The sequence below is a fragment of the Biomphalaria glabrata genome, chromosome 15, assembly GCF_947242115.1.
Source record: "Biomphalaria glabrata chromosome 15, xgBioGlab47.1, whole genome shotgun sequence".
Lineage (NCBI taxonomy): Eukaryota > Metazoa > Mollusca > Gastropoda > Planorbidae > Biomphalaria > Biomphalaria glabrata.
This window is the reverse complement of record NC_074725.1, coordinates 12,098,138-12,118,217: the sequence shown is the minus strand read 5'-3', so window position 1 is coordinate 12,118,217 and position 20,080 is coordinate 12,098,138. Positions and strand designations below refer to the sequence as shown.

Below are 20,080 nucleotides of genomic sequence, written 5' to 3'. Positions count from 1 at the left end.
TGATCTATATTTTTCTAGCATAGCACTCCACTGTGGTTGTTGATTTCTTTTGCCCTCTTTATAAACGGAAACTCTATAGGTACCTAGGAACTTCGATATTCGCTTTGTCTACGACATTTCTTACTCTGTCTTCGACATGAACTGAAAGGAAAACCAAGCCACTACTGTATGCCGGAATTGATTATTAGTCAAAAGATTATGAAAGATTTTAAAACAAAAGCGTGACATTGATCTACACTACTTTTTTTTTTAAATGAAATCGAGACATTGGCGGTCCCACCCGGACATTTTATGAAAAGCATGACAGACGGTCCAAAGCGGGACTGTCACGCCTAACCCTAAGTCGAGACGTCTGGTCACCTTATAATATAGATCTAGAGTTCTAGACAAAAGACACCTCTCTCTCTCTCTCTCTCTCTCTCTCTCTCTCTATATATATATATATATATATATATATATATATATATATATATATATATATATATATATATATATATATATATATATATATATATATTGATTTAAAGATCTAAACTACTGTTTATGACCGGCATATATAAATATATATTATCTACATATCACAGACCTACATAGTACATATATCTATATCTGTAATATAGCTTATATAGGTCTGTCGTTTAAGTGTAGCTCTTTAATTTTTAGAGAACTAAATGTGATCCCATTATTTTGTTATGAAAAATAAATATAATTCATTTCTTAAAATGTCTGTACAGGAGGGAATTGTAAAGAATGAACAAAATGCAAAACAAGCATTATGTTTGACAAGTATGCGAAATCGCGTTAGAAGTTACATTGAAAAGGTGTGTTTTTAATTTTCAAGTACAATTACAACTCTAGATAGTAGATCTAGGACAGTAGAGTGACTCTGAGTGAGTCTAGACTTCTACTAGAGTAGAGTACTCCTAGTCCTAGTAGTAGTAGTCTAGTAGTAGAGTCCTACTCCTAGAGTCGACTAGTCACTAGAGAGAGTCTCTAACTCTAGTCTAGTAGTAGAGTAGAGTAGAGTCTAGAAGTAGAATCTAAGGTATTAGTATACGACACTAGAAACGCTAAATCAGGTTTCTGTTATATTTTCAGAATATGCAGAAAAAAATGCAGATTACAAATATGTAATTTGATTTCCTCGGAGATAAATAGTTTTTAAAATATATATTTTTAAGTTTTATTTCTTATTACCATATATTGTCATTGGAAATACGCCATTTTGGTTTTAAGGCTTAGTACTAGACTATCTCCCTTGAATTACTTGCCAACTTTTTTCTGTTGCTGCTTTGTCTTTCTTTCTAGCAGCTATTAGATCTAATATTAAAATTCATTTAAAATGCAAACAATCTTTTGTACTTTGAAAAATAACTAAAAATCGAAATTAAAATCATGTAGTTAAAGTAATACAACAGACAAAAAAAATTAATAGAAAAATAAAAAAATAACTCTAAGCCTATCAAAATATCTTTTATTGGCAAAATAAAAGTAATTAAATAAATAGATACCGGTACCCTGACTTTAAATACATGAAAATAATAGACATTAAATGTTATTTAAGATATTAAAAGCATGCAAGAAAAAAATCAAATAGCCAAATAGATCTAATCTGAATAGATTGTAAGATGAAATATTAATCAACACTTAAAAATTAGGCTAAAGCATCATACTTCAAGCAGTGGATTTGGCAAAAAACAGTTACATGTGGCCTCTTGTGGTAGGCCTACAACCACATCAAAGTGATTACCATTTGTATGCAATAGTGTTATGTTGCAGCATATATGGTTGTCTGTGTGAGATAGTATGTATGTGTTTGCATCATGAAATAAAGGCTTTAATAATAGCCATGAGTATTTTGTTTTGTTGTGGTTTGGTGAGAATGTATAGATGTCTCTTTGCAGTAGTGTAGCAGCTGCAAGCATTTCTGCAGTTGTGGCCCATGTTGTATCTTTTTTCATCAGCTCCATATACTGCTGTTAAAAAAAAATATGGTAGCTATAAGTACAAGTTCTTTATCCTTCTCTTATTATGTACGGTAACTTATAATCATATTGAATGAAAAACAATGCACAATATAAGAACAAGCAATATCTAAAACAAGGTAGAGAAAGTAATGATAGGACTGAAGAGTGGAAGGGAACTCATTTTATAACAAATTCGGGAAATGTTACAATGGCATCACAGTTAGTAACCTTGTGATGGCTCCAAATAGGGATGGGGCGATGAAAATCAAAGGCTTTATCAAATCTCTTTAATGAGATGAAAGAGCTTCAAGATAAAAATACTATGCCACTACTTCTGTGGACCAAATAGGGGAGGGGTACTAGACTCTATGACAATCAGAGTGTATTTGTCATACGTAACTACTTCTTGATGTAACTACTTATAGACGGGAGTTTTTGTCGTACATAACTATCTGTACAAGCTGGCCGACATTATAGGATACAACCAAGAGAGTTTTGATCGTGACATCGTTATGTTGGGTCACGTTTCAGTCTTAGTCTCATCCGACTAGACCTCAGTTGAACTGCATGTCGGTGAAACGAACCAGCAAAGAAAGCGAAGAAGGATAAATTTTGACCAAGTAAAACACCGTACCTTGCCCTTCTCCCTTTATGAGCATACCAGTGATCCTAGCAGTAGATGACCTAATATAACCACGGCGCCGGCGAAGCTCTGAGCAGGGGAAGGTGATGTTACATCACACCTAGTTCTGCCGTAAAGACAAAGATCGCGTGTGACGGCCGGCGCAGCGAGGGTTTAAAGGTACGTAAGAATAAACGGAGAAAATCGCCACCTGTACGGTACGACGGGAGAGAAAACTTGCTTTGGACTCCGTAACGGAATGTAATACATGGGCGCTAGTGGATCCATGTGAAGAGAAGGGTTGGTAGGTGGAGTCGCTAACCCCCCCCCCCCCCCCCACAACTACACATCTTAAACAAATTTAGTGTAATAGGTGAGGAGTTTTTTTTTTTTAATGAACTCCGAAAGTAAAGATGCATAAATTATCTAAATAGTAGTGTATATGCTTCTTATCTGTTTCTTGATACATTGGCTTTTGTTCCCCACTCTACGCAAAGTAAATTTCAGATTGTGAAACATGATAGTTTAACAGGTGCTACGTAACGTTTAACAAAGACGTTCGTGATCTAGTTACACTCGACCTATCCTCCCTCCAAGAGAGGTGGAGCCAGAGGTAGTGGTAAGAGTTATAAACACAGACATTAGTCCTATCTGATCATAAAACACACGCTAAACAATCTCTGGTAGACAGTAGACTCCACTCAGAAGACCTCACGGCGAAAGAGAAAGGGACACTGATATGTGTCAGCTTCATAAAATTCTTTCTCTTCGTGGTGCGATTTTACGAAAATAGAGAGCGCTTAAAATTCGTTAGAAATGTATAGATCTAACTGTAGTCTTAATCATCAACAGATAAACATAAAAGTATTATTTCTTATAGTAATAAGTTTCTCGTACTAGATCTATATCATTTATTGTCATTGCTCTAAAAAGATCACTAAGTCATAATGCATAATTTTGTTCAAAAAATAATAATAATTAAACATAACATGTATATCTAGATGCGTGTTTCATTTCATTTAATTCATGCATATTTGTTTTATATTAATTATAGATCTAATTGTTAACATATATTTTTTAATTAATAATTTCATAAGTAGAAAAAAAGAAGAAACAACAAGTTCATCAATTTATTAATAACATTTTATTTAGACCTTCATTTCAGTAAATACACTTTAAAAAAACATAAGTTGACAGCATAAGAACAAAAACTCTCTTTAAAAAAAGTTATAGAAAGTTCAATATAGGTAAGGGAGATAAATATGCTTAACAAACAACATGGTGGTCGGCAAAGGTATCTGCGTATCTGAACTATTACCGAATCTAAATCTAGAACTACTACAACTAGGCTAGGCTACAATCAGTACAATCAACAATGTAACAATCTAGAAAGCTAGATCTAGATTCTTCATTCTAGAAAACTTAACTAGATGTCTAGTTTTAAGTCTAAGTTTAACTAGTTACTTAACTTACACTACTTACAGTTACTAGAATACTACTAAATACTAGATTCTAGAACTTATAGATTCTAAAATCTTAGTTTAGACTTTAGTCTAGAGTCTAGTAAAAAAAATAGTTCTAGAGACTAAGACTACTAAGAGAGTCTAAAGTCTAAGTTAGTAAGTAAGAGTAAGAAAACCTAAGACTCTTAGTAACTAGAGTCTAGTCTAACTCTAACTAGTACTAGTATCATATCTTATCTAACTTACTGAAGTTACTCTAAACTGGAGTCTAAACTTAGTCTAAAGTTGACTAAAGTAGGCCTAGTATATAAACCCTTAACAGAACAGCTCTAACAGTGACAGTCTATATTCTTTAAGATATCTAAATCTTTTCTAGACTTCTACAGTAGTACTGTAGAATACAACTACACTACAGAATCTAAGTCAGTAACTGACACACTAACTAGTTCTAGAGTCTAGTCTAAATAGTGACAACCTAGCCTTAGAGCAGAGCTCCTTTGTCGGCTTTATAGTTGTTTTATTATAAAATTCCACTTTTGCCCACTTAAATCCTTCTTTATTGGAATTTATTGCCAAATGGAGGCCTTGTAAAATGTATAAAAGATACTAATTTAGATGCTATTAGATATTCTAAAGACTGAAATATAATCTAGAATCTAGATCTGTTATGTTTGTGTTAAAGGAAAATATGATGTTTTTTCAAATTTGAGTTATATTTGAATTCTGCATAAAAAGTTGTAATAGTAAACATACACATACTATTTTTATTTAGATGCTTAGAATTAATAGAAACATTTATATTTAATAAATTAGTAAATTCTTCACATCTAAAAAAAAGAGGATTATATGAGATTTTCTTTTTAGGGAATGCCTACTTCACTCCCCCTCAACAATATTGAAAGTGGATATAGATCTAACCCATTGCATTGTTTCATTTTTACAATGGCTGCTAGGCCTAGTAGTGGCCTAGTCCATATGTTATGAAAATCATTGGTACAGTTAAATATAGATCTACCAACTTGAGAAAAAAAAACCATTAAAGGCGGAAAACAGATTGAACTCTTAACATTCTACTTTTAGGACCATTTTTTTTTACCAATTTCAAATTGGCTATTATTGACATATTATATATCAATTTTATTGCCCAAGAATAGAGGAATTGAATAGTGAAAAATCCATCACTCACAGAAGATATGTTCAATAATCCATGAATTTCACAAATTCACAGTATTATTAACAGAAAAAGGTGTCAAAGTAAAGTATATTTATAGAACATTTGAAAAAAACAACATATTTATCCACAACCCTCCCTGCCCAAAGTAGTAAATAGACTGTGTGTCAGACAATTTTAACCAGTGCTTTTTTAGAAAAAAAACTATATGGAGAGCTCCCTGATTTGGAAACCACTGCGCAGTTCATCTCATGTATTGGTCTAGTCATATGAACACTCCAACATAACAATGAGAATGATGAAGAAGAAGAAGACAATTTTAACCAGTGCTTTTTTTTTGTGACGGTACACACCGGTATGGCGTATCAGCACCTTTTTCAATGCGGGGAAAAAAATTATTACTTTTCTTGTATTTTAACATTTATTAAATTATTAATTTATTAGTAATTAAAAGTTAGTCAATCCATCACTGAGTACCGGCACCTATTTGTTGTTGTTTTTTTACAAAAAAAAGCACTGATTTTAACAATCTGGTCAGTGCAGCCTAGTTTACTTTGGTATGTGTACTTGGTCATTAAAAGACCACCAAGCATTTTTTTTCCTTGTGTTTTACGCAATAGTTTATTTTGTGTTGAGTGGTCTGGCAAAAAAAATAACAAACTGACATCCATGGTTAGTCAAGTTTGTAGATCTAACCTAACTTTTTACACAGAACTTATGAAGGTAGCCAATTTTCTTTAGACAGATTTGAATGAAAGGGGCAAAAATAAACATTTTATCACTTTTTAATGTGCAAGAACATTTCTAAGACGCATCTTCCATGATATATGGTGCCTAAGTGTATAATAGATACTAGCCTGTATTACTCTGAGATCTAGGTTTAGATCTACAATTATATAGATCTGCTTATAACATTAAGGTAACTCTAGGGAAAAAATAGCATTTTCATCCACATCCCTCCCTGTCCAAAAGGTAGGCTGCAAGTCAGACTGATGTTAACAACCTGGTCAGATACACACATACATGTACCACTGCTCTAGTGCATCTGATCGCTTTGGTCACGGTCTTTGGTAGTAGCTAAGGGTACTATCAAATTGAAGTTCTAAGTTATTATTTTACTGAATTTATCGGACTGTAAATCTTATAGCCAATGAGCTATCATGCTTGTTTGAGCTAGTCAACTCACTAAATAAAGAACTTAAAAAAAACAGTCATTAGGATGAATCCAAGTGCAAAATGATTTAGTTTTTTTGATCACACATTAGAGATTCAGTGTTATGTTAAGTGTTATTTTTTAGTGTAAGTTTAGGGTTGTGGATAGGGTTAATTAGATTAACACATTAGTAATCAGTTGTTGATATTATATTTAAGGTATTAAGTTAATGCAAGTTTTTCCATTAAAATTATAAAAAGGAAATTATAAAACTATTTTGCATGGAAATATAGTCTTTTTTTAAATCAATTTTTAAAATTTATTATTTTTTTATATTTTTTTACTAGCATCATTATGACTCTGCTAACTTTTGGGCGGATAAACTAGTGGCTCTTTCTGATGGTAAGATTTTTTAAAAATATATTTTGTTGCCAAAATAATGAGTTTCCTTGAACTTTCTCCACATAATAAATATTTTTTACATTCATTTTCCCTGAAAACTATTAATCCTTAAGCAAATAGTTTCTATTAGTAGTTTAAATTTAATAAAAAATGCTGTGATAATTTTTCTTAGTACTGATTAGTGAAAACTGTGAAAATTAAGATTTTTATCTTAATTCTCTAATCTTAAATATAAAAAAAAATATTTTTCTTGTCTGTGAAAGTCTGCATCTGCAAATCAAATATTAATTTTTCAAACTTGCTATAATTTCTCTGCATTGACTTTTCATTTAAAAATGTTGTATTAATGTTATTTCTAGGAAAATAAAAACATGGGAATTATTCACATGAGATATAGAGACTTAATAAAGATATAACAATGTCTTGTTTCAGCTGTTGAAGATGTGTTCTGGTATGCTCAGACCATGTATTACACTGGTCAGTTTCATAGAGCTATTCACTTACTGACCAGTAAAAAGCTTGATAAGGTTAGTTATGGTACTTGTAGTCTTTGATTTCTTGTATTTTGAAAAGGTTAGATATGTAACTTTTACCACTTATTGTATATATATGATTAAAGAAAAAAAATTTGTTTAGAAAAATTCTTATTTCGTAATGAATTAATTTTTTTTTACTGGTGGTATACAGATATATAGTAGGGGACTTGAGTAGATGATAAGCTAATAAAAGATATAAATGATAAAACAGAGAATAGTAATTTTTAAAATAAGAAGATAGGCATTTCGTTATGCCAAGCTCTGCTATAGTTAATTGAACAGAAATATTAAAGTCAATAATCTTGTTTTCATTGGCTTTAATTTTAACATTTATAATACATTTGTTTATTTTTTGCAGACATATACCACCTGCCGATATTTAACAGCTAAATGTCATGTAAGTAACTGAACTAGTTTGTTAATTTTATTTTTCACTTTGTAAGTTAGGTATATTGTAATAATCATTTGCCATCTGTAGCAATAAATTACATAGCCATCTGTAACATATCAAGTGACCAGCCTGCTTATTGTTTTATGTGAATAGCCTGTCCAATCTTTCATATAATTTAACATAGTGGTATGAATGAATGACTTAACATTAGAGAAAATTAGAATTCCATAATTTTAATACAGAACAGGTAATCAGTATAAGTCTCATGTCTCTTTAAAATCTCTAAGCAAACTGTCGACTGTCTTATTTATCATCTTGACTCTGTTATACACCATTTTCGATGTTGCGTTCAGAGATTGTCCTTTTGGTGCATTAATCTACTTCTGATGCATCACATACCCCATTGTATATTAAGAATCTTATCTTGCCTATCAATTAACTGATCTGCATATTGGCATACTTGTTCTTTTGCTAAGAGATCAAGATTTTACTGATCGTCAAATAACTGATCTGCATATTGGCATACTTGTTCTTTTGCTAAGAGATCAAGATTTGTAACAGATGTATTTTACACAGATATTCCTTTAGTTAAATTCTAGATCATTCTAAAAAATAACTCTCAATAAAAATTAATGTCAGCTTTGCTAATTCCAAGGTCTTAAAAACTTTTAGTTAGGATTCTAAATTAAACTCTTAAATGATACCTGGCTTCAGCTGAGATATATTTAGCTATTAAATTGGCCACAAGACCTTTGTAAACTGTTGGCCATTGAATTTGAGAGAATTTAATTTCTCCTGCCTCTAGGTTTGTTTCACGTTTAGAATGTTCCTTCAGAATTGAAGATTATTACATCCTACCCCAAACCTCCTGGAGCAGGGTGGCAGCTGGCAGTTTTCACACCTGGAACCATGGGACAACAGTCCATAGCGCATAAACATCTAGGTATCAAAGTTTAATAAAAGTTCCCCCATTTGGTCCACTTCTTTTATTGAGTGTTCTGTGTGGCCAGCACAATAACTAACTGCATTTATACTTTCAAGTTGAGACAAATAACCGAATAGCAATAGATGTTGGCTTTCTTTTGGGAGGGGGGGGGGGGGGGGCAACCATTCTCCTGATGTCTAATGCATCTCTTAAAAATTTAGACTCTGGGTTAAAATATCATATTTGACACGGCCTAATTTAGTGTTGTACTTAGGTGTTTTTTACAATCCTGGCCATTGTTGCAGTGTTTTTTTACAATCCTGGCCATTGTTGCAGTGTTTTTTTACAATCCTGGCCATTGTTGCAGTGTTTTTTACAATCCTGGCCAATGTTGCAGTGTTTTTCTTTGAAAAGTGAAGCTATTTAGTATCTTACTGCTCTAGCTTTCTATATTCTGCTTTTTATTATGTATGCAGTCTTCATTCTCTGTCAAAAGGTTTGTAAAGGTTTATTTAGTTATTGCCCTTTTATCAAGAGGCTTTGGTGTACAAACCAACTGCCTTGACTTATTTGTTTTTTTAAACACTTATTAGCATGCCAAGAAACTCAAAGCTTTATTATACTTTATTTTTTCTCTTGATGCGCTGAAATATAATTTTTAAAAAAAATTCTTTCTGCTATGAATGGAAAGAGGCACTGGATGAGCTATAATTTTGTAATTTTATTTTAATGTTTTCTCTCTAGTATGAATGCAAAGAGTACCAAGAGGCTTTGGATGTTCTGGACATGCTGGACATGTCTTTCTCACGCTCCCAGTCCATGTTGAATACCAGTTTAAATGAGTCTATGCAACAGACAGAGAACAATTTCTCCATACCCAATGTAATGTCTTAAACCTTTAAAAAATTTTTCATTTCATTTTGATGAAGTTGACAAGCATTAAATTATGAAATGTAGAATATTTAACAGCATTATGTTATTGCTTAACTGTAGATTGTAGTGATAATTAATAAATAGCTTTTAAATTCTTGAATGGTACTTAAATTTTAACTTATCTTATCAACTATTACCTTTCATTTTACTTCAATCTCTATTTAGTTAGATGTCTTTTTAAAAAAAGCAAAACAACTGTTGTTAAATATACATATTTTAGTCTATAGATTAAATTCAAAGCCTTAGCAGCACCAAAGATTTATACAAAATTACTTGATTGGGGATTCAATAGCAGGGGAATAATTGTTAAATTTAAATTAATAGAATTTCTTCATCATGTTTAATAATTAGATTAGTAATGCCTTTTTTTTTTTGTGTCTTATGTTTTGTGCTTTGTACTGCCATTTCAGTGTGAAAACTCAATCTGCTTATTGCGGGGAAGAATTTATGAAGCTATGGATAATCGAATATTGGCTGCAGATTGTTACAGAGAGGCCCTTCGGCTTGATGTTTATTGTTTTGAAGCTTTTGATTTGTTGGTCAATCATCACATGCTTACAGCACAAGAAGGTACTTTATAAATCTATCTACACACATATATAAATATTGTCATTATGTAATTATAAAACATAAAATGAAAAGCCCAATTTCTATTTAAGAATCTTGTTATTAATTATAGTTTTATGTTTCATTGATTGAGTGTATTCCCATTTGCGATGATAGATTTTTAGTGGATTCCATAACACATGCTATAATGAATAAAGCACATATCTGCAAGTTGAAATATTCATTTTTGTGGTTTCCTAATCTTAACACAATGCATTCCATAATTAAAAAACCACATGAGAAATATCCGTAACTTATAATAATAATAATAATAATCTTTATTGTCCATGAGGAAATTTGTCTTACAATTTGTGCATTACACAAAACAGAACATAGTTACTATGAAAAAATATGTACATTCATACCTGACTCACTCATAATTTATATACGAAAAAGTTTATATCAATTGTTTCTATTTAATGATTTGATTTTTGCCAATGTCTCTTCCTCAGAACGTGATCTCTTACAGTCACTGCCATTCTCAGAACAGTGTCCACCGGAGGAAGCAGAGTTGGTGAAAAGTCTTTATGAGAGTAGGTTGAAAAAGGTGGGAAAGTATTTCTTTATATTATTTTACAAAATTTTCATTATAATTATTATTAAAATATATTAATAGTATTATTAAAATATGATCTGATTTGTCAGCTTATGTAAGGATGTATAGTCAGCATTTTGTCTATCATTGAAATTCATATTATTAATATAGTGTGATGTTGTTTTGTTACTTTCTTAAAAGTGAAATTGGATTAAATTATAATATTCATTATTTTCTTTATTTAAAGTATGACTGTCCTGGAAAAACTACCTTGTTGCCATCATTAGTTCCCCTTTCTAACAGCTTGGATCTAGTAGTCAGCACAGCAGAGCAACACTTGTACAACTGTGATTTCAGAGCAGCTTATAAAATTACTTCCAAGTAAGAGCTTTGTCTTTTGCTCATTGCTTAAACTGCCTCTGAAAATTGGAACAAATGTCAATACAAGTTTCTGTTCCCTGTTAGGACTTACTTCTGGAATATAGCAGTTGATGTGTGTGTGTGCTAGGACTGAGCAGGCAAAGATTATTTAGCTTTAATTATACATAAATATACAGCAAATCATCCAGAAAGCAATACAACAATCAGGTGTCAACAATGTACATGATAAGGTCTCAAGAGATGTGCAAACACGATGTTTACTTACACAGTAGATGTGTGATAAAAATTTCCCATTGTACTAAAAATAGCTCTTTCTTTATGTTGAACCTAATTCTAGATTGGGCATATAGACTAGAGAAGGTAATAAGTAGGGTGTGTTCAGTAAGTTAAAACTTCATATTAAATCTGCTTTTGTGAATCTGTAATTGAAATGTAAGTTGTATTGTGTCTATATTGTGTGTGTTCAGTCTTTTTGTGATTACTGCTTCAGCAGTTTTATTTCATAATTAAGATAATAATACACCTAAACAAATATCTTTGGCAATACAGTGGAATTGGGTCGTCAGAAATAGTTTCTTAATAAACCAAGACATTGACCACCTAATTCCAACATTACATCAGGGCTAGAAAGAATAAGGAATTACTGTTTCTCTCTATTTTTTAACTCTTTCTTTCCTTATTTTGTACTCTGTGTTCAGTACATAGTCTTGCACTGTCATACACAGTTATATTTAATACAACAATAAAATAATTGACTTCTTGAATACACCTCTTGGATTATTGAATAAAAAAAACCCCAGCCTAGTTAGAAATTAGATTGCAGCTAGAAAAATAAATTCCATGTCTTTTTTATGGAGCATATTTATTCACTACTTAGCTTCAATCCCTTGTCAGGCTACTTTGGGTATTTCCTAAAATCAAAAACAGCTCTGAATCAAAGTTTACCATATTTCACAACTGTTTTACATTAATTATTTTTTGGAACATGTCAAAACTTGTACTAAATGTATTTTTAGAGTATTAAGCAAAGACCCATACAACAGTCAGTGTTTGCCTATTCATATAGCAGTCCTTGTTGAACTCAAAAATTCAAATGGTAAGTGAAGACTTTATTATGATGGAAAATAAAATACAGGTTTGTTATTTAGATAGAGCTTTTGTTTACTCTTATTTAAAAAAATATTTAAAATAGTTAATTTGTATTTTTTCAGCTTTGTTTTACTTGGCACACAAGCTTGTAGACTATTATCCTGATAAGTCTGTAAGTAGTCATTTTAAAAATGAGATTCATGTTTTAATAGTTGACATTTGATTCAGTATAAGAAATATTTCTTAAGCACCAATTTCAGGCAAATTAATATTTAGGTAAATATTCACTTGTAATAAGACAATTGTTTTGAAACAAGTTACTAAACCCATTTTGAAAGAGTACAAAAGAGCATACAGTTATTCAGTAGCAACAAAAAGTTCCAAAAGTACTGGCTTAAAACTGTTTAAAAAACTTCATTTTGTTCTATACTTTTTTTTATTTCCCTAAGATTTCTTGGTTTGCTATTGGCTGCTACTACATGTTAACAGAAAATTTCATACCAGCTCGATGGTATCTAAGGTAATATGCATTCTTGATGTAGATTCTACAGGCAAACTCACTTTCTGTCATTTTGATAACTATAAACTAGTGTGTTGTCCATATAGACCTTTATTTTCACCTCACTTATATCAACTAAATCTGTCTTGTCAAAATCTTTTACACCTTTTTTTTCTCCCACTTCCCATTCTTGGATCAAGCTGAAACTTGCAAGAAAGCAGATGTGTAAAAGTTGCAAAACCTTGTTTTTTATTATGATAATAATAGCTGTGTTATTTTTTTTTAATGGAAATATTATCAGAAATAATAGCTGAATATTAATTATTTATAAAAATGTTATTGTGTCTTATCCAGTCTTAAAATAATTCAAGTTTGATAAAAAAAATTGTTACATCTTCAAATTAACACATAACTTATTACACAATAAGCTCTCACATGTCTATACATTTTCTGTCTTCACTTTTCATAGCAAGGCCACAACCATCGAGAGAGCTCATGGCCCATCTTGGTTGGCCTTTGGCCACACATTTGGTGTTAATAAAGATCATGATCAAGCCATGGCTGCATATTTCACAGCCTCACAGATAATGAAAGGGTAGGTATCCTCTCACAAAACTTTTGTCCTCTCACAAAACTTGTATCCTCTCACAAAACTTTTCTCCTCTCACAAAACTTGTATCCTCTCACAAAACTTGTATCCTCTCACTAAACTTGTATCCTCTCACTAAACTTGTATCCTCTCACTAAACTTGTATCCTCTCACTAAACTTTTGTCCTCTCACTATTGTATCCTTTCACAAAACTTGTATCCTCTCACTAAACTTGTATCCTCTCACTAAACTTGTATCCTCTCACTAAACTTGTATCCTCTCACTAAACTTGTATCCTCTCACTAAACTTGTATCCTTTCACAAAACTTGTATCCTCTCACTAAACTTGTATCCTCTCACTAAACTTTTGTCCTCTCACTAAACTTTTGTCCTCTTACAAAACTTGTATCCTCTCACAAAACTTGTATCCTCTCACTAAACTTTTGTCCTCTCACTAAACCTGTATCCTCTCACTAAACCTGTATAATAATCATCAAAGTTCGTTATTAAGAAGATCTTTATTCTGTATGCTGCTTTAAAATAAATTTGTGATACATTTTACCCATTTTAATAATTTTACATTTGGATCTTCTAATTTAGTTTTTTAAAACGAAATAGATATTATAAATTGATAATAATATTCTTCATTGTTAACTCAAAATAATTATCTTGAGAATAAAAGCATTTTAATATCTGAGTAGCGAATATGGTAAAAGCAAAAGTGAAGTTCCCCTTTCAGATAACAGCCATCTATGGGGCAGATGATGTAAAAAAGATCATCTGTGGCCCACGGTTAACAAGGGTGTCATGTGGCCTACACAAAGACAAAGCACGACTGCCTTAACTATTTCCCAACTAAATTCAGGTACCCATTAGAGTTGGGTGCACTCAGGGGCCCCCATAAAAATCCCCAAAAAATCAAAATCCAAGTCTTCACCAGGATTTAAACCTGAGACCTCTCAGTTTGGATGCCAAGCGCCTATCTAGTTATAAACCACTATTTTAAATGTTGCTTAACTGAATCATATATTAAGTCCTTAAAAGTGAATTAATAAAGAATGTCTTTAGTAGGCTTGTGCTGTAATTGTATTTTGATCTTTTATCTTTTCAGCTGTCATTTACCTATGCTGTACATTGGCTTAGAATATGGGCTGACAAATAATCCAAAACTTGCTGAAAGGTTTTTTAAACAAGCCCACAGCATAGCTCCCCTGGATCCCTTTGTTCTACATGAGATGGGAGTTCTGGAGTTTGGTAACTTAAAGTAAAAAATTTTACCATTAGCTTATTTAAAAAAAAAAATTAAATTTCGTGATATTTTTTTAAATTAGCTTTTTCTTTGTAAATATTTGTCAGTATTTAAGTTGACAAGATATTTATTGCAGGTATGAAGAAGCGGAGAAATATTTTTTAGAAGCTCTCAACAGGATACGTAGTGTATCAGGGGAAATGTTGCCTGATCGATGGGAGCCACTTCTCAATAATCTGGGTCATGTCAGTCGCAAGTTAGGAAAATATGAAGAGGCCCTTTGTTATCATAGTCAAGCTGATGCCCTTTGTCCTCACATGGCATCAACATATTCGGCCATAGGTCAGTTTCAAATGTAAACATTTTTTAGACAACTGAGCTTATTATTTTTAAATGTCATATATAACATGCTTTGATTTCTTTCACTTGTACATAGTACTTAAGTTATCTAGTTTATTTAAGTTACACATATAAGTTCTCTTCAATGCATAGTAAATCCATGGAGCAGGGTTAAAGTTTATGTGTTGTTATAGCCTATTGTATCAGTTCAGTAGATTTGCTGATTCTTTGTTGCTCTTTAATTATTAACAAAATTGTATATCTTTTAGTGGGAACACTTTTGATTCAGTAACTTAAATGATTGCTCAACCATCAGCCCCAGTGAATAAAGCATAATGTACTTTAGTTATTCATGCTTTTGTTTTCTTTACATTTTAGGTTATGTTCATGCATTAATGGGAAATCATTCTGAAGCTGTCAACTATTTCCACAAGGTAAGCTGTACTTTAGACTTACTTAGACTTAGGTCCTCCCGCGCCGTTCGGCGCATTGGGCAGCAAGCTGTCTCCATAATGATCTGTCACTGGCAATGTCTGAAGCCTCCTCCCACCTGGTGTCCACTGTTCTGAGGTCCTCCATGAAGGTGTGTCGCCAGGTAATACGAGGACGTCCCTGTTTGCGCTTTCCTCGTTTTGGCTTCCATGTTATCGCAACTCTTGGTGTGCGTAATTCATTTTGACGTAGAACATGTCCCGCAAACCTCATGCGACGCTCAGTCACAACCTCACTAAGTGTTCGACTTCCAGTTCGGCAAAGGATTTCCTTGTTTGAGATCCGGTCTGTGTAACTGACTCCCAAAATCCGTCTCCAAAAGCCATCTTTGTTGAGCCACATTTAGTCTTTTCTCAATTTTGACAGATGACTTCCACGTCTCACATGCATATGTAGCAGTTGGAATGACGATTGTGTTGAGAAGATGTATTTTTGTCTCGAGTCCAATGGCTTGGCTAGTCCAAATAGGCTGCAGCCTTTGGAAAATGCTCCCTGCCTTTCCTATTCGGCACGCTACATCATGGTAAGCATCTCCATCATTTGTTATGATGCTGCCAAGGTATGTGAACTTGTCCAGCTCTTCAAGCTTTAACTCGCCAAGTCTGACGGGGACACCCTTTGCCTTATATCCCACTCGCATAATTTTAGTCTTATCCAAGTTAATGCGGAGGCCAATTTTGGGTGCCTCTCTGTCTAGGCTCTCCGTCATTTCTTGAATGCATTTATTTGTAGCCCCGAGTAGTGCAATATCATCAGCAAAGTCCAAGTCCGTCAATCGGAGTTGCTCATGCCATGGAATACCAAAGGCAGTCTGGTTCATTGCTCTCCTCATTATGTAGTCGATGGCTAGGAGGAAAAGGAAGGGAGATAAGATGCACCCCTGTCTCACACCTGTCTCGATTGTAAAAAACTCTGTTGTTCCCTCTTCTGTTTTAATGACTGACTGTAAAGGTGTCGTAGGATCTGGACGAATTTTTCTGGGATACCATATTCTCTAACTATTTTCCATAGTGATTCTCGGTGGACACTATCAAACGCTTTTTTGAAGTCCACATGTACACATCATTCATAATAAAATTGCTTTAAATATTTTATTGCTGTTAGCGAATTTCCTCAGCTGCCAACATATTTTTAAGTGATTTGAAAAAGTCACTTGTGAACAAGATGGAAAAGTTGAGAAAAATGGAAGTTTTTATTAAAGGATTAAATAACTTATTAATACAGGTAGTCTTCAATTAATGGGGTTCCATTGAAACTACCCAGTCATTAAGAAAATCTGTCATTAAACAGGTCTGGTCATGGAGCTTTTTTGTAATCTAAATGCTACGTTTTTTAATTACAAAGCTTATATCAACTCTCTCTGTCTGTTAGGTAAAAAGTCTGTACATGTTATTTCTCTGACAATCAATCTCAGATCAAGCTGAAATTTTGCACTATAATTTCTTTACCTTCTTTAACACAAAATTAATTTAAAAAATAATTATCCATTGGTAATTAATTATTTTGTTTGGTTTCTCAAATAAGTGAAAGAAATTGCACTTGACTGAAGTGGTGGTATAAGCTGAATTAGTCCCCTTTGTAGGTCGTCGCTCTTAATTGGAACAAATAATATATAACTTTACAATCTTCTCTAGTCATAAGTACCTCACTAGTAGAGTGGTTAGCAGGTTGGCCCTAGCCACAAGTTTGAATTTGAATTCAGATCGTTCCACCTTTTATTTTTTTTCTGTAAATGCTTTTAGAAACCAACTATTCTATTGTACTTGCACAGTACCAATCATATTACTAAGTACTGTAACTATTTGTTTTTCTTGAAAAAATAAATTGTTTTACTGTATTTCATAGATTTGAATATCATTGTTTTATAATAAATACTCTACTGTTTTCTTTTAGTAATTTTTATTAATGTGTATTTACAATTTATGCTGTGTTACTGTTTTCTGTTTTCAATTATAATAAACCACCACCCCTTTTCAGTACCTGCATTGTACAGATGCTTTAGTATATGGTAGACTAAATGAAAGTCAGCTTACAGAGCTATATTTTAATAGCATAATGATTACATTACTGAGAAGCATATAAACATACAGTAGTAGAGTCATCACATTGGGTGCACTACCACCCTAACTTTGAAATGCTGTTGTACAACAAAAATAATAGATCACTCATCAAGCCCTCGTAAGAAGACCTGCTAAGTGAGGACTGCCTGTATTATGTTTTTACTTTGATAAAAAAAAAATTTCCCCAAAGCTTTGTTTTAAATAGCTAAATAAGCAAATTAGTTTTGTTTTGGGTAAAGTGGATCTGAGAGAACTACCCTACTTGATGTTTTGTTACTATTCACAAGAAACTGTTCAAGTTATTAAAACAAAAAATGTAACATTCTGGGCAACAGCCTAGGTAAAAGTTTGATACTTGATATTTTTCTCTTTTTCAGGCTCTAGGTCTCCGTAAAGATGACACATTCTCTACCACAATGTTGGCCCACTCCGTAGAGTCCTTAATGTCAGAGGTCGCTGTGTGCAATGGTAAAACTCAAACTGTATTCTATTAAAACCCTTTAGTTGTGATGGCTACTTTTAGTGCTAAAAGTATTTTAGTTTGTTTAAAAAGTTTTTTGACATTAGAGATGCAAACTTTCTGGGATTACAGTAACAATATTTAGTCGATCAAAATTAATCTAAAATGTGTCAGCTTTAAGAATGTTGGCTTTTTCACAGTCACTTATCTTAATAAAAACATTTAAATGAAAATGGCAAAAGATTAAAAATTTTATGTACTGATAACATTAACTCTAACATAGCCTAGTCCTAACACACCTCTTTTCTTACTAGCTCTAGATCTAATAAAGTTAATTTTTTTTCCTATCAATCAAGCTGTCCCTTTCTCTACAAAAGGAAGTAAAAACATTATTTTTAATAAAATCAAGACTTTTTTTTAATCAATTGAATTGAATCAATTGAAATATTAATTTTATGCTTCTCACAAGCCTAGATATATATCGTTTACGTGCTTGACTGAATTTTATTGCGATTATCAAAAATTTTTCACATAAATCCACACAAATTCAATGTAAACACAAGCAGTGATTTCATTATTAATAGAAAAAGTCTCACCACATTTTGGTAGTTGTTTTTAGATTCTGACATGATTTTTCAACATATGGTAAAAAAAAAAAAAATCCTGCTTTAGTGGTTCATAGATATAGGCATTTTTAGGAATTCCCAGACACACTGAATCAAGGGTTGTGGAGTTAAAAGTGTCTTTAAAAAAAAGTGAAATTCAGATCCCTTCTTTGTGATAGAAAACTTTTATCTACATACAGCTACTTCCAACAGAGATGTTCATTTATCTACATACAGCTACTTCCAACAGAGATGCTTTTATTAGATTAACACGTAGATTCTGGTTTCACTGAAACATCGCAAAAATAAATCTTCTGTTTCGATTTAAAACTTAACTTTTGAAATTTTGGGGGGTGTGCTTACATTATCAAAAGAGAAGAGTTTGTTGTTTATTTTTAGTTACATCCGTTACTGCTTTGTGAATTTGAGAATGGGATTAAAAAAAAGAAAAGGATAAATGAAAGGGTTTCAAAAGTTCCCTGGCATCCACTTCTCCCCCACTGCCAACTTTAAGATATCCAACTTGTTCCATACAAATTTATCGAAAAAGCTCATTAATACTTGTTTTGATTGATCTTTTTTCAGGTCCGGAAGGTGACCCACATTTTAAAATTCCTCCTCAAGGTCAGCTAGTTGGTGTCAAATTAACCAATCTCTTCGAAACTTCGCAGAAAGAAAAAAGTATTGACGGAAGCAAAACTGATTTGGATGTTTCCGACAATGATCCCTTTGCTGAAAGTAGTTTGTCAATAGAGGAAGTAGACATGGAAGAATGTTCCACATCATAGCATCTACATTGTGTCGAAAGAACTGAATGAAAGTTGTCCCTGTGTCTCTTTGAAAAAGCATGATAAACATTGTAAATAAAAAAGTTATTTTATCTTATGATTTTATTTTGTACTGTGAGTTGACCATTGCTGCATCAACTTCAAGCATTCACAATATATTTGTGATATTTAAGGGTTGAAAATGAGATCCTACGCCTAGCGTCCTCTTTAAATCAGTCAAACTCAACACTCTTAGATTTAAATTCATTGGACAAATAAGATGATTGAACAGTTGTAGATTTCTAGGTGACTGAGGATTAGATAACGCCCCACTCATTTTTGGCTGTCCATAGATAGTTAAAATTTTTATTTGAAGAATCTATATAAACAAGATTCTTGGTTACAATTATTTCAATCAACCATCTGAGTGACTAGAGTGTAACCACACTGTGACACAGAATAAAATGAACATTATACACAGAGGGGTAGCTAAAATAGAAAACAAACTCTACTTCCTGAACTAAGCACTTCAATGTGGTTTTTATACTATTAAAATTGTGTTTCTCAACATTCTATAACTATGTAAATATTCAAAGTGCAATGGTTTGCAAGTTTTATGTCAATATAAAATTGTTCTTGCTTTTACATTTAAGTCACATATTAGGAATAGATGAACTCAAGCCAATGATTCTAGAATGTATATTTATGTGTACTAATAAACTTTACATAAAAGTTGAATAAAAATCTTTGTTGTTTTTTTTTACAATTTCTTCTATGAGCTTGCAAACTCTTCATGGTTTCAAAAAAGTAAAAATTGGGTCGACAGGTAATTTGAAAACAGCTCT

General features: G+C 32.3%; 1 protein-coding gene across 1 annotated transcript; it reads left to right on the top strand.

Annotated features, from left to right (window-relative positions):
• Positions 1-686: 686 nt before the first annotated feature.
• Positions 687-19,961, top strand: LOC106063475 (cell division cycle protein 16 homolog). The gene is made up of 17 exons (XM_056013005.1): positions 687-821; positions 6,724-6,778; positions 7,211-7,305; positions 7,673-7,711; positions 9,375-9,512; positions 9,974-10,133; positions 10,622-10,716; positions 10,952-11,085; positions 12,102-12,181; positions 12,297-12,346; positions 12,624-12,694; positions 13,143-13,268; positions 14,375-14,527; positions 14,649-14,854; positions 15,230-15,285; positions 17,781-17,871; positions 19,054-19,961. Exons 1-17 carry the CDS (start codon positions 693-695, stop codon positions 19,254-19,256), a joined length of 1,881 nt encoding a protein of 626 aa, XP_055868980.1. The 5' UTR covers positions 687-692; the 3' UTR covers positions 19,257-19,961.
• The last annotated feature ends 119 nt before the right edge of the window (positions 19,962-20,080 follow it).

Excerpts from the sequence above, each read along its gene's own strand:
- LOC106063475 (XM_056013005.1), top strand. The coding sequence starts at position 693 with ATGAAAAATAAATATAATTCATTTCTTAAAATGTCTGTACAGGAGGGA. Across the intron at positions 7,712-9,374 it reads ATTTAACAGCTAAATGTCAT|TATGAATGCAAAGAGTACCA; the intron begins GTAAGTAACTGA and ends TTTTCTCTCTAG. Across the intron at positions 17,872-19,053 it reads AGAGGTCGCTGTGTGCAATG|GTCCGGAAGGTGACCCACAT; the intron begins GTAAAACTCAAA and ends ATCTTTTTTCAG.